The sequence below is a fragment of the Oryctolagus cuniculus genome, chromosome 15, assembly GCF_964237555.1.
Source record: "Oryctolagus cuniculus chromosome 15, mOryCun1.1, whole genome shotgun sequence".
In the NCBI taxonomy this organism is placed as follows: domain Eukaryota; kingdom Metazoa; phylum Chordata; class Mammalia; order Lagomorpha; family Leporidae; genus Oryctolagus; species Oryctolagus cuniculus.
Window position 1 is genome coordinate 64,882,003 of NC_091446.1, and position 18,831 is coordinate 64,900,833.

The window sequence follows — 18,831 nt, forward strand, 5'->3', positions numbered from 1 at the left end:
CACAGAAATGGCCCCACCATAAGGAATGATCTGGCCTCAAAGGTCAGCAGTGTTGAAGCTGCGGAGGCCCGGCCTGGAGAATGGGAGGCGTATCAACAGGCACTACTGGGTGTGCTGGGCAGGCCTGCAGTATCCAGGTGTGCCGGGCTGGGTGGCCTGCACTTCTGATTCCTTTCTCAAAAGTCTGACGCTGGGGCTCCAGCAGGAGCCAAAGGGGCCCGACTAGGCCCCTAGAGGCTGAGGTTCAGGCCTCGCCATGGGACACAGCCGAACAGTGGGCCAAAGAGACTCAGGGACCGAGCTGCAGAGGCGAGGCTCCACTGAAGTGTATAATTAGAACAGAGCCGGGCTAGCAGGGAGAGCCTTCTGGCCAAAAATGGCAAAAGTGCGAAGTGTCCCAGCAGAGCCAGGCCAAGCCCACTGGTACAGTCACCGCCCCTCCCCCCCAGGCTCCCGGAGCTATCACCTCCTCCTCCCACCCACAGCCTGGTCCTCCCCTGCTGGCACTGGAATCCATCTCCCCACTTGAGAATCTTTCCTGAGGCTGAAGCATCTGAAGCTGATCGGCAAACATTGGCCTCTCCGGGTTTGAGAAATCCTCTCGTGCAGGCTGCACTCCCCCACCCTCCCAAGGCAGAGGCAGCGGCATGAGCGAAGGCATAAGCCAGATAAGCTATGGGCAGGATGATCAAACCCAGGCTGTTGGGACGGCACCCTCAGAGAGCAGCAGGGACAGAGGAAGAGCGAGGCGGGAAAGGCAGGCCCCGTGAGTGCCTGAGAACCTCGGCGTGGGGACAATTTGCTGTGTCACGTGAAGAAACACAGGGGCTTCCATGGACAGCAGGGCTGGGGGCTAAGGTGTGTGGCCAGGGAACGGTCTCCGGCCAGAGGAGCCCCACAGTGAGACTGGTCACGGCAGTCAAGAGACCAGATGAGGGGCTGGTGTTGTGGGGCAGTGGGTTAAGCAGTCTGCAGAACCAGCAATGCATATAGGTACAGTCTTGAGTCTGGACTGCTCCACTTCTGATCCAGCTCCCTGCAAATAGTCTGGGAAAGCAGTGGATAATGGCCCAAAGCATTTGGGAGACCCAGATGAAGCTCCTGGCTTCTGGCTTCAGCCTGGCCCAGCCTCGGCTGTTGCAGCCATCTAGGGAGTGAACCAGCGGATAGAAGATCAATCTCTCTCTCTCACCCCTCCTTCTCTCTCTGTAATTCTGTCTTTCAAACAAATAAAGTAAATCTTAAAAAAGAGAGAGAGAGAGAGAGCGAGACCAGGAGAAGTGAGAAGCCCAAGGCTCCCAATTTGGGGACAGAACCACATTTTCCCCATCTTCGAACACCCCAGGCCCTCAGCCCAGTGACATGCACATACTAGGATATGTTAAAGGAGAAGGAGGGGGTGGAGAGGCCCCTCGTCAAGCTACTGAGTTCACAGCAGGGCAGTGAACAGCTCTTCCCAGGGTGAGAGGTAAAGGAGACTTGTAAGAGCTATAGAAAAATCCACCTGGGAGTGCTGATGTTTCAACTTCTAAATTCACCCAGAGAATGCGGTCCTGGCCCAGCTCTATACAACCTCTGTCCAGATAAGAGCTCTTCTGATCTTCCCCAAAGATGATCTGAGCGGGCACCATGCTGGCCCCCTAAGGTAGCCGACACTTACTTCAATCCTAAACTCCCAGCTGCACCTGAACAATGGGGCCTTCATCTCACCTGGCGTCTGCCTCGCTGTAGTACTCTCTGGCCACAATGTCTTCAAACAGCTCCCCTCCAGTGACGCTGCAACCAACAGAAAAGGAGAGTCAGAGGAGGCTGGAGCTCCTTAGCCAACCCCGGTGCCCAACAGGTAAAAGAGTCACATGGTAGAACAGTGTGGAGAGAAATGCCAACCTACGTGTATAGGGGTCCTTCAAAAAGTTCATGGGAAAACAGAATTAAAAGGTCAGGTTAGGGGCTGATGGTCAGCCTAGCCATTAAGGTGCTTGCATCCCGCACTGGTTCGAGTCCCAGCTCCAGCTTCTGATAGCAGCTTTCTCCTCATGTGCTGGGAGGCAGTGGTGATGGTTCAAGTGATTGGATTCCTGCTGCCCACATGGGACACGTGGACTGAATTCCTGGCTTCCAGCTCTGGCCTCAGTTTGGGGGCAGAGGGTGTCATTGCAGATATTTGGAGAATGAACCAGTCTATAGGGGCCTGTTCTCTCTCTCAGATAAATTAAAAAAATTTAGTATTCAAAATTTACAAAAAGAGATTTATTTTGGTGTAAAAATGTTCAAAATCCACACGTAGTCTTGTCATAATGTCATGTTACATGAACTTTTTGAGACCAGAACACGCTTGATCCCTCAACAACATAGGGCTTCTCCTTGGGGTGTCACAAGCCCCCCCTTCCTGTGGACAGTTCTATAACCTACAGATAAGCTACTACTCAGGCAGAGATGAAGATACAGGGACTGAAGATAAAACAACCAGCCTACCCAAAAAGTCAGAGCTTTGACATCAATAGGAACACTACAATTACAGCAGTCCAGGCAGGACAGACCTGGTACGAAGTTGAAGAATCAAGGACACAGAAACTCAGCCTGGAGGAGAATGGAGGAAGACGTGTTTCCAGGCATGAAGAGCCACTTTTAAGACATTAGACCACAATCGAAGTAGAGGAGAAAGCAAATGGAGCCTCGTTTACAACTAATAACAACTATCTTCACTTTCCCAGAATTTTTAAGGTCATGCAAAGAGCTGTATTTTATTCCTCCAGTAAGGACGACACAGGGAAAAACAAGAAAAAAACGTCCGCACAAGGTGTGCTGCTGGACAGAATGCGAGAACAAGGCCATCGGGGATTCAGGGCCCTGGGGGAGCCACTGAAAGAGCTCTGAGACCCCAAGGTCCGTCCCATTACCAGAGGAAGCTCACGTCCTCAAGCACAGGAGAGGAAGCCTCTGTAGAGGTTGAAGACCCAGCGTAGGCCTCTTCCTCAGCCCTTGTCCTGAGCCAGCAGGAAAGAAAGGTCCCCACGCCCTCAGACAGCACTTACAGGTCGAACACGAGGTAGTGAAACCCTTCTTCAGAAATACTGTCATGGAGGCGCACTGCAAGAGAGGAGATGGGGACAGAGATTAACAGAGAGGAAACTTGGAAATCCTACTCTCCAGCAGCCCACCCCGTCCCATCCTGGCAGCCTCACGGGGCTCCCTCCTAAGGGAGCTGCAGGGAGAAGTGCTCCAACACCCCCGCCCAAGGTTATGCCACCATGGAGTCAAAGAATGGAATTCTGATCTCCACTTTCGACTTAGGCGAGAGATGGAAGCTTTGTGGCTAAGGAGCCAAGGGCAGGCATTTGGCACAGTGGGGAAGGCACCACTTGGGATGCCTACATCCCACATCGGAGGGCCTGGGCTCACGTCGCAGCTCCACTCTCAATTCCAGCTCCCTGCGAATGCACACCCTGGGAGGCAGCAGTGATGGCTCCCTTCCACACAGATGGGAGAGCCAGGTTGAGTTCCAGGCTCCTGGCTTCGGCCTGGCCCAGCCACACCTATTGAAGGCATTTGGGAAGTGAACTAGCAGGTGGGGGTTCTCTCACTCTTCTCTAGTTTCAAATAAAAAAATTTTTTTTTATTAAAAATAAAGTCAAGATAGAAAAAAGCAGGAGCCTTCCCAGAGGGACTAGTGCCAGAGGAGGTGGTCCTGGGTTCTGACGCATGAGGGTGTGACCCACAGAGAAACAACCATCCACCTGACAGCAGGGCCGGGCAGGGCAGGGGACAAAGAATGACAAAATGGGAAACTGAGAGCTCTTCCTGAGGAGCAAAGAGGAACAGCAAAATGAAGAGGAAGGGAAGCAAGTAGAAAAGCCAAGCTAGCAGGAAGCACATGGAGCAGGACAACAGATGGTGAGCTCATGAGGCCACTTGCCCATTCAGGCGACAAGAACAAGAGCCACTTATCAAGTGTTTCCTATGTTCTGGGCCTTGCCTGAGGTTCCTGGCATACGTCATTTGCTCCCCACGCATTTTCAAGTGCCTACTGTGTGCTGGCCCCTGTGCTAGGTGGTAGGACTCTGAGGAACAGCAGACACAGCGCCTGCCTTTGAAGGGCTGACTGTTCTTTTTAATCCCCCCAAGACGAATGTGTTTCCCATTTTATAGATGAGGACACTGGAAGTTCTCAGATATGAAGTCTCTTGCCAAAGGTCAAAGAGCTTGTAGGTGCTAGGTCAAGATGTCAAACCAGTGCTCTCTGACCTAAAGGTTGGTCCACACCACTGCTTCCAGTATGAAGTGAGAATCAGCCCACACACTTGTGCAGCAGCAATGGGGCCCAGGAGAGAGGCGCTCACAGACATATCCAACAGCAGCATCAGGGTGGAGACCAGGGCAATCCACCAACCAAGAGACAGACTGGCGAGCAGAATCCTTTCCCACCCCAGCTCCAAGCTAGTGTCTTCCGAGGTCTCCTCTTCAAACTTCAGCCCACAAAGGAACCTTCGGGTCAAATGCCAGGCCCTGAGCAACATCCCAGCGCAAACAGGACTCACTCTGGCCCACGGTCCCCGCTGTTCCCAGCCTCCCCTTCTCCTGAACTCTGTGGATGGAGACCCTCTCTTCCTACAAGCTCCCTCTGTTTGACCTTTGCCCCAGTCCTCAGCAGGCACAGGAGCACCTGAGGAATGGCCTGACACAAACCATCTGCTGGAATGCTAGCGTGCAAAGAAATCACCACATCTCTTTCTAGGTAGGCCCAGGCTGCGCTCATTTAAAGGGTCAAAGGTCTCCTGAGAGCTGAGGCCCTTCCTTACCTCCCCTCCCCACCAAATAAGATCAGGCAGAAGGCAAACAAAATGCACAGCTCCCCCCGCCACCCCCTTTTTCTCACCTGACCAGGGCTGGGCCAGGGCCTACAGCCGATGACACACAATGCTGCCTACTTCATTTAATCAGCTCTGGTTCTCAGCCCTGCAATCCCACTCCAATCTCAATATTTCTGTGGTTTACAAATGTGACCAAAGGCAGACAAAATTTCTAATCTCCTTCCTCCTCTAACCACTATCACCTGGACTTACGCAAACAAGCTCAGGCGTCCCTGGGCCTGACAGGGACAGAGGAGGGCTTTCAGGACAGGAGGAAGCAGCAACAGCCAGACCCCTGCCTCCTCCCACAAGGTGAACCGAGGCCCACTTAATCGCCTTTCCCCAAAGTCTTGTCACCACCTCCTTACTTGTGCTTCCCTGGTCACAGTCGGTGCCTCATTCTGAGTCCTGCTGCGGCTGTTGCTCCCTCGCTTCCAAAAGGACTTTCCATTTAATTAAAAATTTGCTATTAAAAAGCATTAAAGTGTGTAATACAAATAATCCCCTGGAAATCAGCTGTCCCAGAAGCCAAAGACTGGCTTCATTAGGGAGGTGACTAACAGCAGCAGCACAGTGAGCTGACAGGACAGCAGGTACCACGCTAACAACCATTCCCAGGGGGGTGCAGTTGCCCGCTCTGCCTGGTTCTGTCTGGCCTTGAGCCCTGCCTCACCTAAAGCCCCAAACCCCTACCAACGCCCTGGTCCAGCAAAGCAGGACTGGGAACAGACCAAGAAGTGCAGGCACCCACTCCATGCCCAGACATGGAGTCACTGGCATTCGATCGATCGCCCTTCTCCAGGGAGGCCACACACAGAGCACAAGTGGGTGGAAGCCAGGGAGGGGAACTGGAAGAGAGAGGAAGCAAAGGAAGCTAATCCTTCCAGGGCCACCCAGCCCAGGGAACGGCTTTGATGTGGGCCCAGAGCAAGGCATCTGCTTGCCAAGACAAGGGGGTGCCTATCTGCATGAGACTATCTTTTTTTTTTTTTTGGTAAAGAAAATTAATAGGAAGTGGAGGACAAGAGGATACACTTGAGTATGCCATTCCAAGTGCCTGCCTAGCAGATTCTCACAACTAGTCATCAGAATTATCATAACCCACAGTTAGCGGAGCTGCTCCTCTGTGCCAGGTGTTGCACTGTGTGCTTCACACGCTGGGTTCCTATTCACAATAAATGCCCCTACCTGACAGGAGAGGAAACTGAGGCTCTGAAACTTGCCCAACATCAGACTAAGTGGAAGAATGGGACCTGAAGCCAAGACAATCTGACATCACGGTTCCTGACATCATAACCTCACCAGTGAGCCACTTTCTCCATCCTCTTAGGCAAAGGAGCTCTAATCCGGCCCCAGTAGTAGCACTGGCCACCGTGATTGGCTCGGCAGTGTCCACCAGGCACCTCCCCTGACGCCGGCGAGGAGCCTGGCCCTGCTACCACAGAGCTTCCAGGCCGAGGGGAGAGAGAGGCTTTAACCCAGTAATTACACAAACACATAACCAGCCCCACTGTGTCAGGGCTGCTGAGGCAGAAGGAATGGGGACTAGGGATGCATGGAGTAATAATCTGACATGGTAACAGCAAGGCATGAAGGCTGCAGATGGTAATATCCAGGAAAAGCAGTAGTAAGCATTTGCTACATACGGGCAACACACCTAATTATCATTCCTTAAAAACACTGGAATAAAGGACAGGCCAAAACACGGAAACACCTTTCTTGGTATTTCATACCTTCAAAGTCACCACCCAAATGCTGTGGCATTTCACAATTCTTTAAAAACCACCCAACAGCACAAAACAGCACCCAAAAAAGAGTCACCGTTAAAAACCCCTTGGCAACAACCCAGTGAAGCTTGTGGGGGCTGAGCCCGCTGTCCTCCACCCCCCAGGAGCCAGTTGTGCCAGGATTCACCTCATCCTCCCACGCCCACTCCAGGGATTTCGGAGCTGCTCCGTCCTGACTCAACATTCCCTTTTTCTTTGCAACTGCTTCTGCCACTTACTGTTGGCCGAATGGTCCCTGTTAGCCAAGGTAAAGGGCATCAGGGTGAATAAGTGAAGAGCTGAGCCAGGGCTGAGCCTAGGACCTAACACTTCCAAGATATCATCTTCATCACCCTCCCACAACAATTTCAAGTAGGGGTCCAGATGACAAGACAGGGGCAGGCGTAGACCACTCAGATAACTCTCCAGCGGTCACAGCTACTAACCAGTCAACCCCCAATTCAAGCCTAGTGGATGTGACTCTGAAGCCACAAACCTTGCCCTCTCCAAGTAGGGACCATGGACCACAGACCAGCAGCAGCAGAATCACCTGAAGACCTAGTGACTCAGGATCTGAATTTTGACACGCTCCCTGGCTGATTCACAAGCACATAAAAGTTTGCAAAGTGCTGCTCTAAACCACAATGCTAGACTGTGATCGAAACTGCTGGGGCAGCTCAGCACGAAAGAAGACAGAGTCTATTCATTAGAGGAATTGAGAGCAGGGAGCCTGCGGATCACAGGGAGGACGCACCCCCTTCAGACTCTGACCCTCAGTGTTAAGCGCTTCTCCTCTCAACTCCCCACCATGGGCCGTTCCGAGTTCAGCTGCGAGCCACACACCCAACAGGCACCTATCTGTCTGTTTTTAATTAATCCACTTTACTTTGTAGAGCAGTTTCAGGTTCCCAGCAAAACTGAATGAGGAGTACAGAGTTCCCACGTACCTCCTGTCTCCACACACACACACAGCCTCCCCCACTGGCAACATCCCACACCAGCCTGGTACCCTCACAACCGATGAGCTTATGCTGACATATCATCATTGCCCAAATCCCACAGTTTACATTAGGGTTCACCCTTCCAACAGGCTTTTAACTGCTGGGACAGAATATCTGTTAGGAAAAGAAAACAAAACAGGTGTGCCTGGCCCCTGGCACCAAATATCCTTCCGAATTCAGTGTCTCCCGGTCTGAGAGTAACCAGAGGTTGACGGGGCGTTCTCTGCTCTCTGCTTCCTTAATAATGAGTGTGCCACTGTTGGCCTGATCTGCTTGTCTCCTTTTAGGATGGAGTTACAGAGGCCAGAGCCAGAGGGGCCACAGCTTTGAAGGATGCAGCAGCAGAGAGAGGAGAGGAATAACGAAATAGGGGCACAAAACTGCCTCCTCTTCTGCCACGAGCCAGGCCTGGAACCATGGCAACCCCGCCTCCTGTACCCGCAGCTCTGCCACATCTCCAAGGGCCCTGGTTCCCACCACGAGCTAGAGAGCCTGGCCAGCCAGCATTTCCAGGACACACACTGACTCACCCTTCCCTCAGCTTGCCCTTGACCCCGAACAGGTCCTCAGACCAACATCCTTTGGGACCAAGGAGCAGTCACAAACCGGAAGCACAACTCATTCAAAGTGACCATGTCACGCCTGGCCTTCCTGGGTCTCTCTACCTTTCTAACAGCACAGAAGGCTGGGACAGATAGCCCCTCATCTGCCTTTATTCTGAGCTGGGGCAGCCGGGAAAAGGTTACCAAGTCAAGGTGAAGAGGTCAAAAAGTCTACAATTCATTCTTTTAAGGTAGGGCTTTTTCAACTAGAACCTCCTATTTGTCCTTCCTGTTCTTTCTCTGTTGTCTTCACTATACCCTGATCCCTTAATCAGTCAACCACACCTGTGCTGCAGGTAACGCAGGCATGGTTCTGCCTCCAGCATCATCGTCCCTTTACATCTTGTTCTCTTCCCTGCATGAAGACAACTCATCACTGCTGTATGAGTTGGTTGCAAGAAGCGTAAAGGAAAGGAAGTTGCTGTCTTCAGACCTTGACACCTGGGACTGGAACACCAAAACGTTTCCGTGCTGGTGGGCGCCTTTTGGCACCCACATGCTTTTTTTCTTCCAGTTCTGGGATTTCCAGGTGGGAAGTCAGAGGCTCACAGAGCCTACAGGGACCAGTTAGGCAAATGTGAGACAAGAGGGAGTAGCAAGGACAGTGGCCAGTGGGACTAAAGGGACAGCCACACTCAGCCTCTGCTGATGCTGGCCATGCACAGGACTGGTTCAGCAGAGCCAGCCCTCCAGATCCAAAAGGCTGAGAAACAGAATTTTTTTTCAAAATGTGAAATCTCAGTTGCAAATATTGGCAAATAATAAAAATATTTTTAGACCACTGAGCCAGCCAAACAAAACATGCCTGAATTTGTGACTGCTGTTCTAGGTGTTTCTCTCTGTTGGCCCTCTCCTACCCAAGGCAACATGTTGGTCCCCATGGTGCTGTTTGCAGGTGAAGAGACCACCCAGGAGCCCCGGCAGTCCCAAGGCCAGGATCTGCCGGCTCGGAGGTGCTGGCTCTGGGGAACGCACTGCGCTGGGCAGAGCAGAGCACCAGCTATGCCAATCTGCTTCGGATGGAATCCAAGCTGCTGATTGCGATCTATAAAGCCCTGCATAGCTGGAGTTCTGGTTACCTCGGGGCTGCTCCTCTCCCCACGTGCTGGAGTGCGACCTCAGCTCTTCCACACAAGAGCTCACGTTGGAGGTTCGAGCCCCAGAGCTGGGAAGCCAGCAGCTGGGTGACTCTGGAGAGCGCACCAAGCTCCAATAAGTCGCCATGCTGGCCGCCGGCAGAGCGGAGCAGGCAGCCTCCGGGGCACTGTGGGAGCCCTGATATTTAGGCCATGCCTGAGGAGCACAGAGCACGTGCTTTCTTTTGTGATGACTCAGGGCTTTCAGGGAAAACCTGGGAGATGCTCCCTGCTCTGTCTCAGGCAGCACTGGGGTTTCTGCTCAGACACTGCAGCCAGCAGCGAGAAACACCAAGTCAGAGCCAACGCGTCTGGCAAAGACTGCGTCCCTGGAACAATGTAAAAACTAAGCTGCAGTGGGTTGTGGCAGGCAAACCTCCTCAGGCTTTAGAACAACCAACAATGTACTCTTGTCCCACAGTCAGGGTGGGAGCAGGGAAAAATCCTTTTCATTTTTTCTCCTTCCCCATCCGAGTGGCTCCTGCCATCTCTTCTCTAGAGAAGCCAGGCGGGTGGGCAGCTCACTCTCCTGGCTCTGGGGAATACAAATGGAAGCTCCATGGAAACCCCCAGAGGGTGCAGGACACTGCAGCAGGAACAAAACTCTTTCAGGTCCAGAAACAAAATCTTGACCCTTCACAGGGGCCACGGATGGCGCCTGGTGAGGGACACTGGCAGGCTACTAGCCCGGAACCCCACACACTGAGGACCCTGGACTTTAGCCCAAAGATGGGAGGAGAAAGAGAAAAAAGTGAATTTGAAACCTACTCCAATGCCTCCCATCCAAGCCCTGAGTTGGCACCACTGTAAGACAGATAACCAGGTCTCTTAGCTGGAATGCTCTAGAATTCAGAGACACAACTGCTGTACCCCTCTGGCAAAAAAAAAAAAAAAAAAAAAAAAAAAAAAAACACCAGGTGGAAGCCCACAGACAGATGTGACTCCACATACAAAAAGAGCAGATTTCTGTTTTCCCGGGCTTCCATAGCACAACCCATGAAATACTGTGTCAGGGGCACTCACCGATGTTTGGGTGTTTCAGAAGTCGGCATATCCGGGCCTCACGTTCTAGCTTCTGGTGATCTAAAAGCAGGAGAGAGAGGACAAAAGCCATCAACCATCCACTCTATTCGTAGTCAGCTGGCGATTCAGCCTCTCAATTCTTAGGCATCAACCCTGTACTTCCGACAATTTTGCTTTTAGATGTGGGAAAAGTCTGAACACCTTTTCCACATGAGGAAATAACTAGAAAGGTTGAACACCTCAACTAGTGTCAATGCCAGGTTTGAATCCAGCTAAGCTGTTCTGAGTCTACCACATGGACAAGCAAGCACTAGGAGTCTTGCTTATATTCTCATGTAGCCCTCATGGCAATCTTAAAATATAATGATGCTGACAATGAAGATGATGATGATCAAGATAACTGTGATTTAAATAACAGCTAACATTTATGGAGAGCTCATTTCTACATCATGCAGACAAATCTTTTAATTTATCCTCATAACAACTGTACGAGACTGGCATGATTATGATGCCCATTTTATAGAAAGAGAAACCGGGACACACATCCTACATCTCTCTCTAGGATCCTCTTAGCTACCCACCCTGTGAAACCTGACCTCTTCGCACTCAGGCTCTGGCATGACTCCGTTTTAATGAAACAACCAGAATCCGTGAGTCCCCAGATCCAAGTGAGTTACATGGCTCAATTCCTTCCTCAGGAAAACAGAACTCCAGGAAGTGGAAGGACAGGACGCTACTCATAGCAAGGAGGCCAAGAAGCCCTCCCTGCTCTCCTGCCCCACCTCTACTTGCTGGAATCTTGCCAAAGGTCACCGCCTTCCCCAAGTCCTCGCAGCTCCTCTCAGCAGACTGTGGCTTCTCCTCTTCTCCTCTGACGGCCTCCGATCTCCCACCACACTTCTCCCGATCCTCATATTATATGCCACCGGTTACCTTTCAGTCACAAACTTGGTAAGGGAGGGAGAGGCTTCCTAACTAGTACTTCCTCGAGTACTCTATCAATATGGGTTCATCAATCACTGCAGTGGTAATAATCACTATCATTTATTAATTATTTCCTATGCCAAGGCAGAGGCGTGGGTTATCATATTTCATTCTTACTGACGCTGGGAAGCAGGGGTCTGATTAGCTCTATTACAATACAAATGAGGAAACTGGGTGTAAGAAGACAAAGCAGACAGCACAAGGTAACACGGATGGGAGGTGACTACAGGGGGTCTGGGCCTAGAGCTCTCTTTCCCCACCACTATGTCCTGATGAGCAGATAAAGAAAAGAGAGAGTGTCAATAAAGACTCCAGGCTTTGGGGAGCAGAGTTCATTGCACCCTGACTTCTCGGGGCCCAGGCAGGTGCCTTCACACGCATACCTGCCAAGAGACTCCGATCTCCCTTGTTAGTGGTTTCTCCTCACCCCAGCACTCTCTAAACAGTGTTGTACCTCTGTAAAGTCGCCCATGACCCTCACAATGACCCCAATACAAAGATGCTATGATAGTCTCCATTTTACAGATGATAAAACTGAGGCCCAGAAAAGTTAAATAACCTAGCCAGAGATCCACAGCAGGAAAGAGAGGGAACTGGGAGTCAAACCCAGGCCTCTGAGTCTGAGATCATGTAGAAATTTTAGGCTAGAAGCAATTCGTGTGTATTGTTTCTCCAAGCACCCCCAGCTTTGTCCTAAATTTTCCCTCCGGCGATAGCTCTGCTTTGTGCAAGGAGGTGGGGACGGCAGAGATTAGTTCCTGCTGCCCAGCTAATCCATGCCAGCTGCCCAAAGATCTGGGTCAGGCCTTTCTTCCCACACTTGGGTCCATGACCACTGACCAGGACGCAGTCAGAAGAACCCCCGGGGAACCCATCTCCCACACTGTCTTGTATCATTTGGTCCAGGCACAGGAATAAGACCAGGGACCTCCAAAAGCTGGGACACTCGAGGGATCAGCTATCACCCTTCCTGGTGGCTAGGGGCTTGCTTTCCCCAGGTCTGGCCAGACTGCAGGCAGCCCCAGCTTCCTCTCAGCCCCCGGGACTCAAGATGGAGGGACCATGCTAGCCTGCCCCAAGCAGCAGGCCTACTTGCCTGCTCTCTCTAACCGTGCACCTCACCATCCTCATCCCACAATTCTCCAGCTCGGTTGCCCGGGCAGGTGCAAGAGAACAGCATCTTGCAATGCGGAGGTGGCAGCTGAGGGGAAGGCCTAGAGATTAATGTTTATCTCCTCCCTTAAGTCTCTTACTGGCTAATGGTTACAGTCCCACAACAGCAACAGCACTAAAAATAAGGACACTCTGGCTTTTCCAGTGGCTCAGAGCAGAGAGAGGATAGACACAGTCTCAGGCTCCAGCTCCTCGAAGGAGCTACGCAAGGTCCAAAGGGCCTCGTCAGCCATCTAGTTCAACGCTCTCCGAGGAGCTGAGCCCCATGTTCCAGTCGAGGTCCACGTCTTCTCTGAACCCTGGAGCTCAGCCTTGGTCCTCAGTCTGATTCTCAGCCATGCGGCACAGCAATTAACACATCGGCGCTGGAGTCAGACAGCCCTGGACTGAGTCCAGCCCTGCCACATCCGGCAAGTTATTCAACGCACCTGAACCGCATTCATCATTCAAAAAATGTTCACTGAGGTCCAGTGTGCTACAGGTACTGTTCGAGCTGCTGGGGAGACAGCAGGGAACACAACAGGCAGCAAGGCTTGCCCTCCAGGAGCTGACGTTCTAGTGGGGCTGGGTGCCAGGTGAGGCAGACGATAGGAAAACTCACGTAGAAAACAAGGCGGGGAAGGAAGGCCCCGGCAAGGAGACAACACTTGACTCTCACTTCAGAAGGGGCAAGCACGTGAGCCAGGTGCACATCTTGAGAAACAGTCTCCACACTTCCACAAGACAGGCAGCCCTAGCTGAGTTTAATGAGGTAATATGGGCACGGGGCTTAACGTGCTGCCTGCCACAAACTAAGAGCCTCCTTCCCGAGGGCCCCCATCTGATGAAAGCAGACAAGGTGTCCTGCTGGGCAACAGGGATGAGAGAGTCAGACATGCTCTCTCCTCAGCTGGGGAAGATGCAGGATCCAAAATACCCCAACAGAGCTGTCTGACCTGGCCTTGGTCTTCGTGGCTGTGCTAGGTATGGGCAGTGTTCCTGCCCTGTTTTTTTTTTTTTTTTTTTGGGGGGGGGCACCTGCGTCTATAGCTTGCAGGTGAAGGTGAGCAACAGGGGTTCCTCAGAGATAAGACGGCCTCCCCCACGGGGTCCCCCCTCTTCCTCGGCCTCGCTGGCAGTGGCGCTCTGCCATCCAGAAGCGCTCTGCTTAATGAGCTGTGCGGTTTCTGCCTACCACACTCTCCTGGCCTCCTATGCCATGCACAGGTGGGCCACTCCTGCTGTTGTCTCCCGTCTCGGTCCCCCACACTTCCTGTCCTGTAGTCATCTCCAGGGCTGGTCCATGGCTGGGAAAAGCAGAGTGCTTCATTCCAGCAGCAGCAGAAGCAACAAGAAATGGTGCAAAGAGCATCTTTCCTAAGGGCGAGGGTGTCCCATGGAAACACAGCATCCCCCAACCCCAAAGCGGGCAAGGCCAGTGACCTGGCTTGGTCCACAGTGGCAGGAATAGGCCCTGGCTCAGCATCTCAGGGAGGTGACACACCAGCCCAAGCTCTCATCACAAGGGTCACTTCTTTCCTGGAGTCACCCCTCCTGCCAGCAACCATTAGGGAGCAGCTTGGACCTTCCAAAGCTGACCCTCCTCCCACCCACCTTTCTACCAGCTTGTCCCCACCCCCTCCCACAGCCCAGCCCCCCCTTCCTGTTCAACAACAGCCACTTCCCGCTTTTGCACAGGGCCACTTCCTGCCTGCCTGTGTGCTACTGCCATGGAGACCCACCCCTGCCGGCCCTCAGCCCAGCTCCAACCACAGCCCTCTGCAAGGTTTTCCCCCCAAGAGCAGAGGTGGCAACAGGAGCAGAAAGCAGAAGCGGCCTGATCAGGGTCCCGCTGTGGCCTTCCAGGCTAGGTGTGGGTCCTTTCTCCACAACCCAGCCAGGGCAGAGCCGGGTCCTGGGAAACAAGGATCCCTGGAAGCCTCGCCTCTCCCACCTGCTGCCCAAATGCTTCAAGGCTTGGTCCAGGATCTGCAGTTTCACAGGAAGGGCAGCAGAAAACGACCAGCCACACCAAAGGAGGCAGAAAAGAGGAAGCAGATAGTGAGGCGACAGCAAGAGCATGCAGCCAAGGGGCACACGGGGCCCTTGAAACCCCCTTTGCCCTCACGAGAGGAGCCTACTCCAAGTGCATTTCTTCCCCCTACAGCATCAGGAGGCCAGGGACGGCCAGTCACTGGCTCTCCACATACCCGCCAGGGACACATTTCTCTAAAATCACAAATGCGGCACTAGCTTTAAATGCGATCCTGCTTCCACCCAAACGTGCAGCCCTCTGCAAGTGGGAAAGGACACAGAGCCCTACTCCAGCTAAGAGGACTCTCCTCCAGTTCCAACTCAAATATGCCCTAAACTTGGCCAGGAATATTTTTGCAGGTCTGTGCCCATGACCCCTAGCAGAGATCATGAGATGTCTCCTGCAGTCCCATCGACTTCAGACATTTGATGGGGAGGGGGGACTTCATCGTGCTGCCCTCTGGAGTGCTCCCCCTCCCCCTTGCCCAAGGAGCAGAGGCCCTGCCTGGCCCCCTGGGCAGCACTCTGAAGAGCAGAAACAAGGACAGCATAGGGATTTGGTGTCATAATCCACCTTCCCCAGCTGCTTATAAACGGCCGTGGGCCTTGGGCACTGACCAGTGGGAATCTCAAGCCACAATCCCGTTGACCTCACCCTGACACCACGATGCCACAGCCCTTCCTCTTTCAGTCTCGCTCGAAAGGTGCAAAGAGCCTCCAATTAAGAGCAAAGTGTATCCACCGCATAAGGGACCTTGGCTTCTAATTCCTTCACGCCCCTACACCCAGGTACAAGCTGATGGCTGTGAATACAAGGGGCGTGGGGGCTGAACCAAGCCTACCTGACTCCCCAGAGTTCAGCCCCTAGAATCCCCCATTCTCTTCAGCCCTAGCTCTGGCAGCTTGAACAGGGCCACACAAAGATCTGAGTACCTTGTGGCCTTTGGACTGCAGGATAGGGGAAGCTGTAGCTACCGAGGGAAAGGAGAGAGGGGCCCAGAAGTGCCCCAAAGTTCAAGGCTCCCAAACCAGTTTTGATGGAGAAAATCCCCATGGGGGTCACTAGCAAACCCCAAAAAGGCAAGGCTCTGCCTGTGGCCACTCTGGCCACTCTCAAGGGCCAGCACAGGGTCAGCCGTCGAGTTCTCTGTGCCCCCGGCAGGGCTCCTGGTGCCTGCAGCCTTTGCCCACTGTTTTGGTGACATTTCCTTCATGGTAACCAGCCCCAAGTAAAACATCCCAGGAAGCAGCCCCTAAAAATAGCTCCTCCCAGGGCAGCAGCAAGCCGAGGGGGAGGGGAAAGAGAGGAGCAGATGGGAAGCTGCTGCTGCTACTGATAGGGCCCAGGAAGTAGAGATGGTGTTGGGGGGGAGTGGCTGGAAATCTCCCCACCACCAAACCCGAAAAGATGGGTACAGACAAGAGTGGGACCTCAGCCAGCAACAAGCAGGGATTTACTGCAGCAGGCTGAGAGCGCAGGGCCTGGATGAAGAAGCTCGGGGTGATACACCAGGGCTCAACGTAGGACCAGAGTACCCAGAACCCGGGTTTCAAAGGCAACAGCTCCAGGGGAAGTCAAGGCCACACCGCCTGAAGAGGCTGGGGTCTGAGCATGGCACGGTCCTGGGCAAACCGACAGCTCATAAACACAAACACAAAACCCCAAATATTATGGGCCTGCGTGTTGTCATTGGTCTTGAGGCAAATCTGTGTAGCTGTGGGCAAATGACTAAGGCCCTCCGCAGAGAGCACTTAAGAGGTGCAAAGTACCCATCTCTTCCTGTCACCACCCTTTTGGCACCCATGGGATCAGGTCTTGTCGGCCTGCCAAGGCTGTTCCGAGAGCCGCAAGCACAGAGACGGGGGCAGGAGCGGCTCACACCCACCCTCCTCCCCTATCTCCAGGCTCTGCAGAGAACCGAATCACCACTCACCTCTACGGTTTCAGGACAGCTTCTGACAAGGGTATGACGACAGAGGACCAGAGCAAGCAGCAGGAAGAAAGCCAGGGGGGTGTCTCCTACAGCGTGAGGCCACCTTCCTACCTCCAACCCCATTCCCTGATGCACACCCTCAAGTCACTCTGGGAAGGTGTGTGAGGCCAGGGTGCTAGGCCAGTGTTGTAGGACTCGGTCCCACAGGTCACATCATGACTGCAGGATGACACCGGTCCCGCAGCAGCTTTGGCACCGAGGAGGCTCCTTCATCCTGCTCCCTCATCCACTTCAGCAGAGAAGTCAGAGGAGTTCAATCACTTAAATGCAGGATGCCCATTTCTCTGCTAACAGAAACTGGCCTGTTTTATCCTCAGGAGGAAAGCCGTTTTGCACTCTGAAGCGTCCCTCCAATGCTTCCTCGAGTCCCAGCGCTGCAGGGCTGCGCAGCTTCTCTTCCTATTCCCCTGCCTTCCATTACTGCCTCACCCTCCCTTTTCTTCCCCTCCCATCACCCAGATCCTTAACAGGAACGTCTCACTTGGAGATACCACAGGGGACACAAATGTCATGGGGGCTACTCAGGCCAACACCAAGGGGTGGGGCTTGCTTTCAGCTGGCACCATCCAGGGGGATCCCATTTCAACCTCCAGGGCCAGCTGGACCCAGAAAGGGACAGCCTTTACCCTTCTGGTGGCCACAGGCCACCACAGCAGCCACTCAGCCTGCCACAGCTTTGGACACAGACCAACACTCTGATCTGGGGGCTCAGAACAAGGCCCCTAGTCGCAGAAGAGCCCACGTGCACAGATGGCCGTGCGCCCGCAGAGACACCACCTGGAGAAGGCTGGGCTGGGCCGAGCGTGTCTGGTGAATCCCAGAGAACCTGGCAAGAGCCAGTGTTGCTGCTGCTGCTGATTCAAGAGGGCATTCTCAGAATGTTCACGGACCACGCACACAAAATTTCTTGGAGCACATGTTAAAAATGTAGATTCTAGGGCCCCACCCAGACTTCCTGAAGCAGAAGCCAGGTGAACAGAGCCCAGGAATCCACAGTTCCAGCTAGCACTCAGATGATCCCATACACACTGACTGAAAATCACTGCCCAGGGGAGGTCTCAGCAACATCCCTGGAAGGTCATTCGTGACACAGAAGGAGGATAAACTACAACTGGCTTCCTGCATCTCCCACCCTGCCTTACGCCCCAGGCACAGGTCTTTATCCTCATCTGTCCTCTCCTCCGGTAGCCGTTTGAGGCCTGCTGCCTGGCTCCCTGGATCTGAAAGGGAGAACCCACGCCAGCACTGGTGTACAAGGGCTCCAGCAACTTGATTCTGAGTTTCCTGGGAACCAAAGCCAAAAGGCAACCATGATGGATTACACAGTCCCCTCAACCCATCATTTCATGTGTATCTGCTCGGTCTGCAGCAGCGACACCCTGCACAGAAGCAGAGAAACAGGTAAGACTCCTTCCCTCACCTGCCAGAGACCCACCAGGTGGAAAGCTCTAGCTTACATTCCTTTTCAACAGAAATTTCTTCACACGGGGCACACAGATTAAATAAATAAGTGAATAAAGCAAATGTCCTAATAGATTTTATAAGAACTTTTGGTAGCATCTCTTAGTAAGGCCAAGGGCATTACCCCAGTATCCATCTTAGTGAAGGCGTCTGGGGTCCAGATAAATGGTCCAAATGCAGAGGTTTCTTAGGATGCTAATTGTTGCAAGGACAAATCCTAAGCTGCATAGGAGAAAGAAAAGACCATTTGCCCTTCAGCTGTAGCAATATGGGGAAGACACTCTGGATATAAGCAAAGAGAGCAGGATATAAAATGTTATGCTCCACGAGGTGAAAATCTGTATGCATATGAATAAAGATAAGAAGGGAATATGAAGATTTAAAAATAAAAAAAGACATAAGGGCTCAGGCTCTTTGGGGTGGGGGGTGCTCTTAAATCTTAAAATAACGACTTATCATTGCCATCACCTGGCCCACCAGCTCCTGCATCCAAGCTTATTTTAAATGCCTCCTTCGGCCTAGTGGAGCTAAGCTTGGAACCATGGTTCCCCTAAGAGCCCAAACCCCACACACCTAAGGCTGTTTTCTGAAGCAAATGGAGTGACGTTACACGACTTTCAGTGACTACGCAGACAGGCGTGCAGAGACGGTGTTCATGACCTATCGGCATGAACTCCCTACCTCGCAATCCAGCCAACACTGGGGGCTTTGGAGACCACCATGACAAGCGAACAGCCCAAAATAAGATTTCCCATCCAGATCTGATCTCTGCCTCTGCCTCTCAGGCCAGCTCACCACAGACACCAAGGAGGAAGAAGCTTTATACCT

At 52.8% G+C, this 18,831-nt stretch overlaps 1 protein-coding gene across 47 annotated transcripts in view; it reads right to left on the reverse strand.

The window, feature by feature from the left end:
• Nucleotides 1-18,831, reverse strand: part of CAMK2G (calcium/calmodulin dependent protein kinase II gamma) — a 57,499-nt gene that overhangs the window by 34,615 nt on the left and 4,053 nt on the right. For 40 of the 47 annotated variants that reach the window (XR_011382173.1, XR_011382174.1, XR_011382175.1 and 37 more), the window contains 3 exon segments: nucleotides 10,379-10,438; nucleotides 3,036-3,090; nucleotides 1,711-1,776 (listed from right to left, as the gene is read on the reverse strand). Coding sequence is in view for 43 of the 47 variants with exons in the window: in XM_051823065.2 (XP_051679025.1) it covers nucleotides 1,711-1,776; nucleotides 3,036-3,090; nucleotides 10,379-10,438 (181 nt within the window). In the remaining 4 variants the exon portion in view is untranslated. 47 annotated transcript variants of the gene reach the window in all.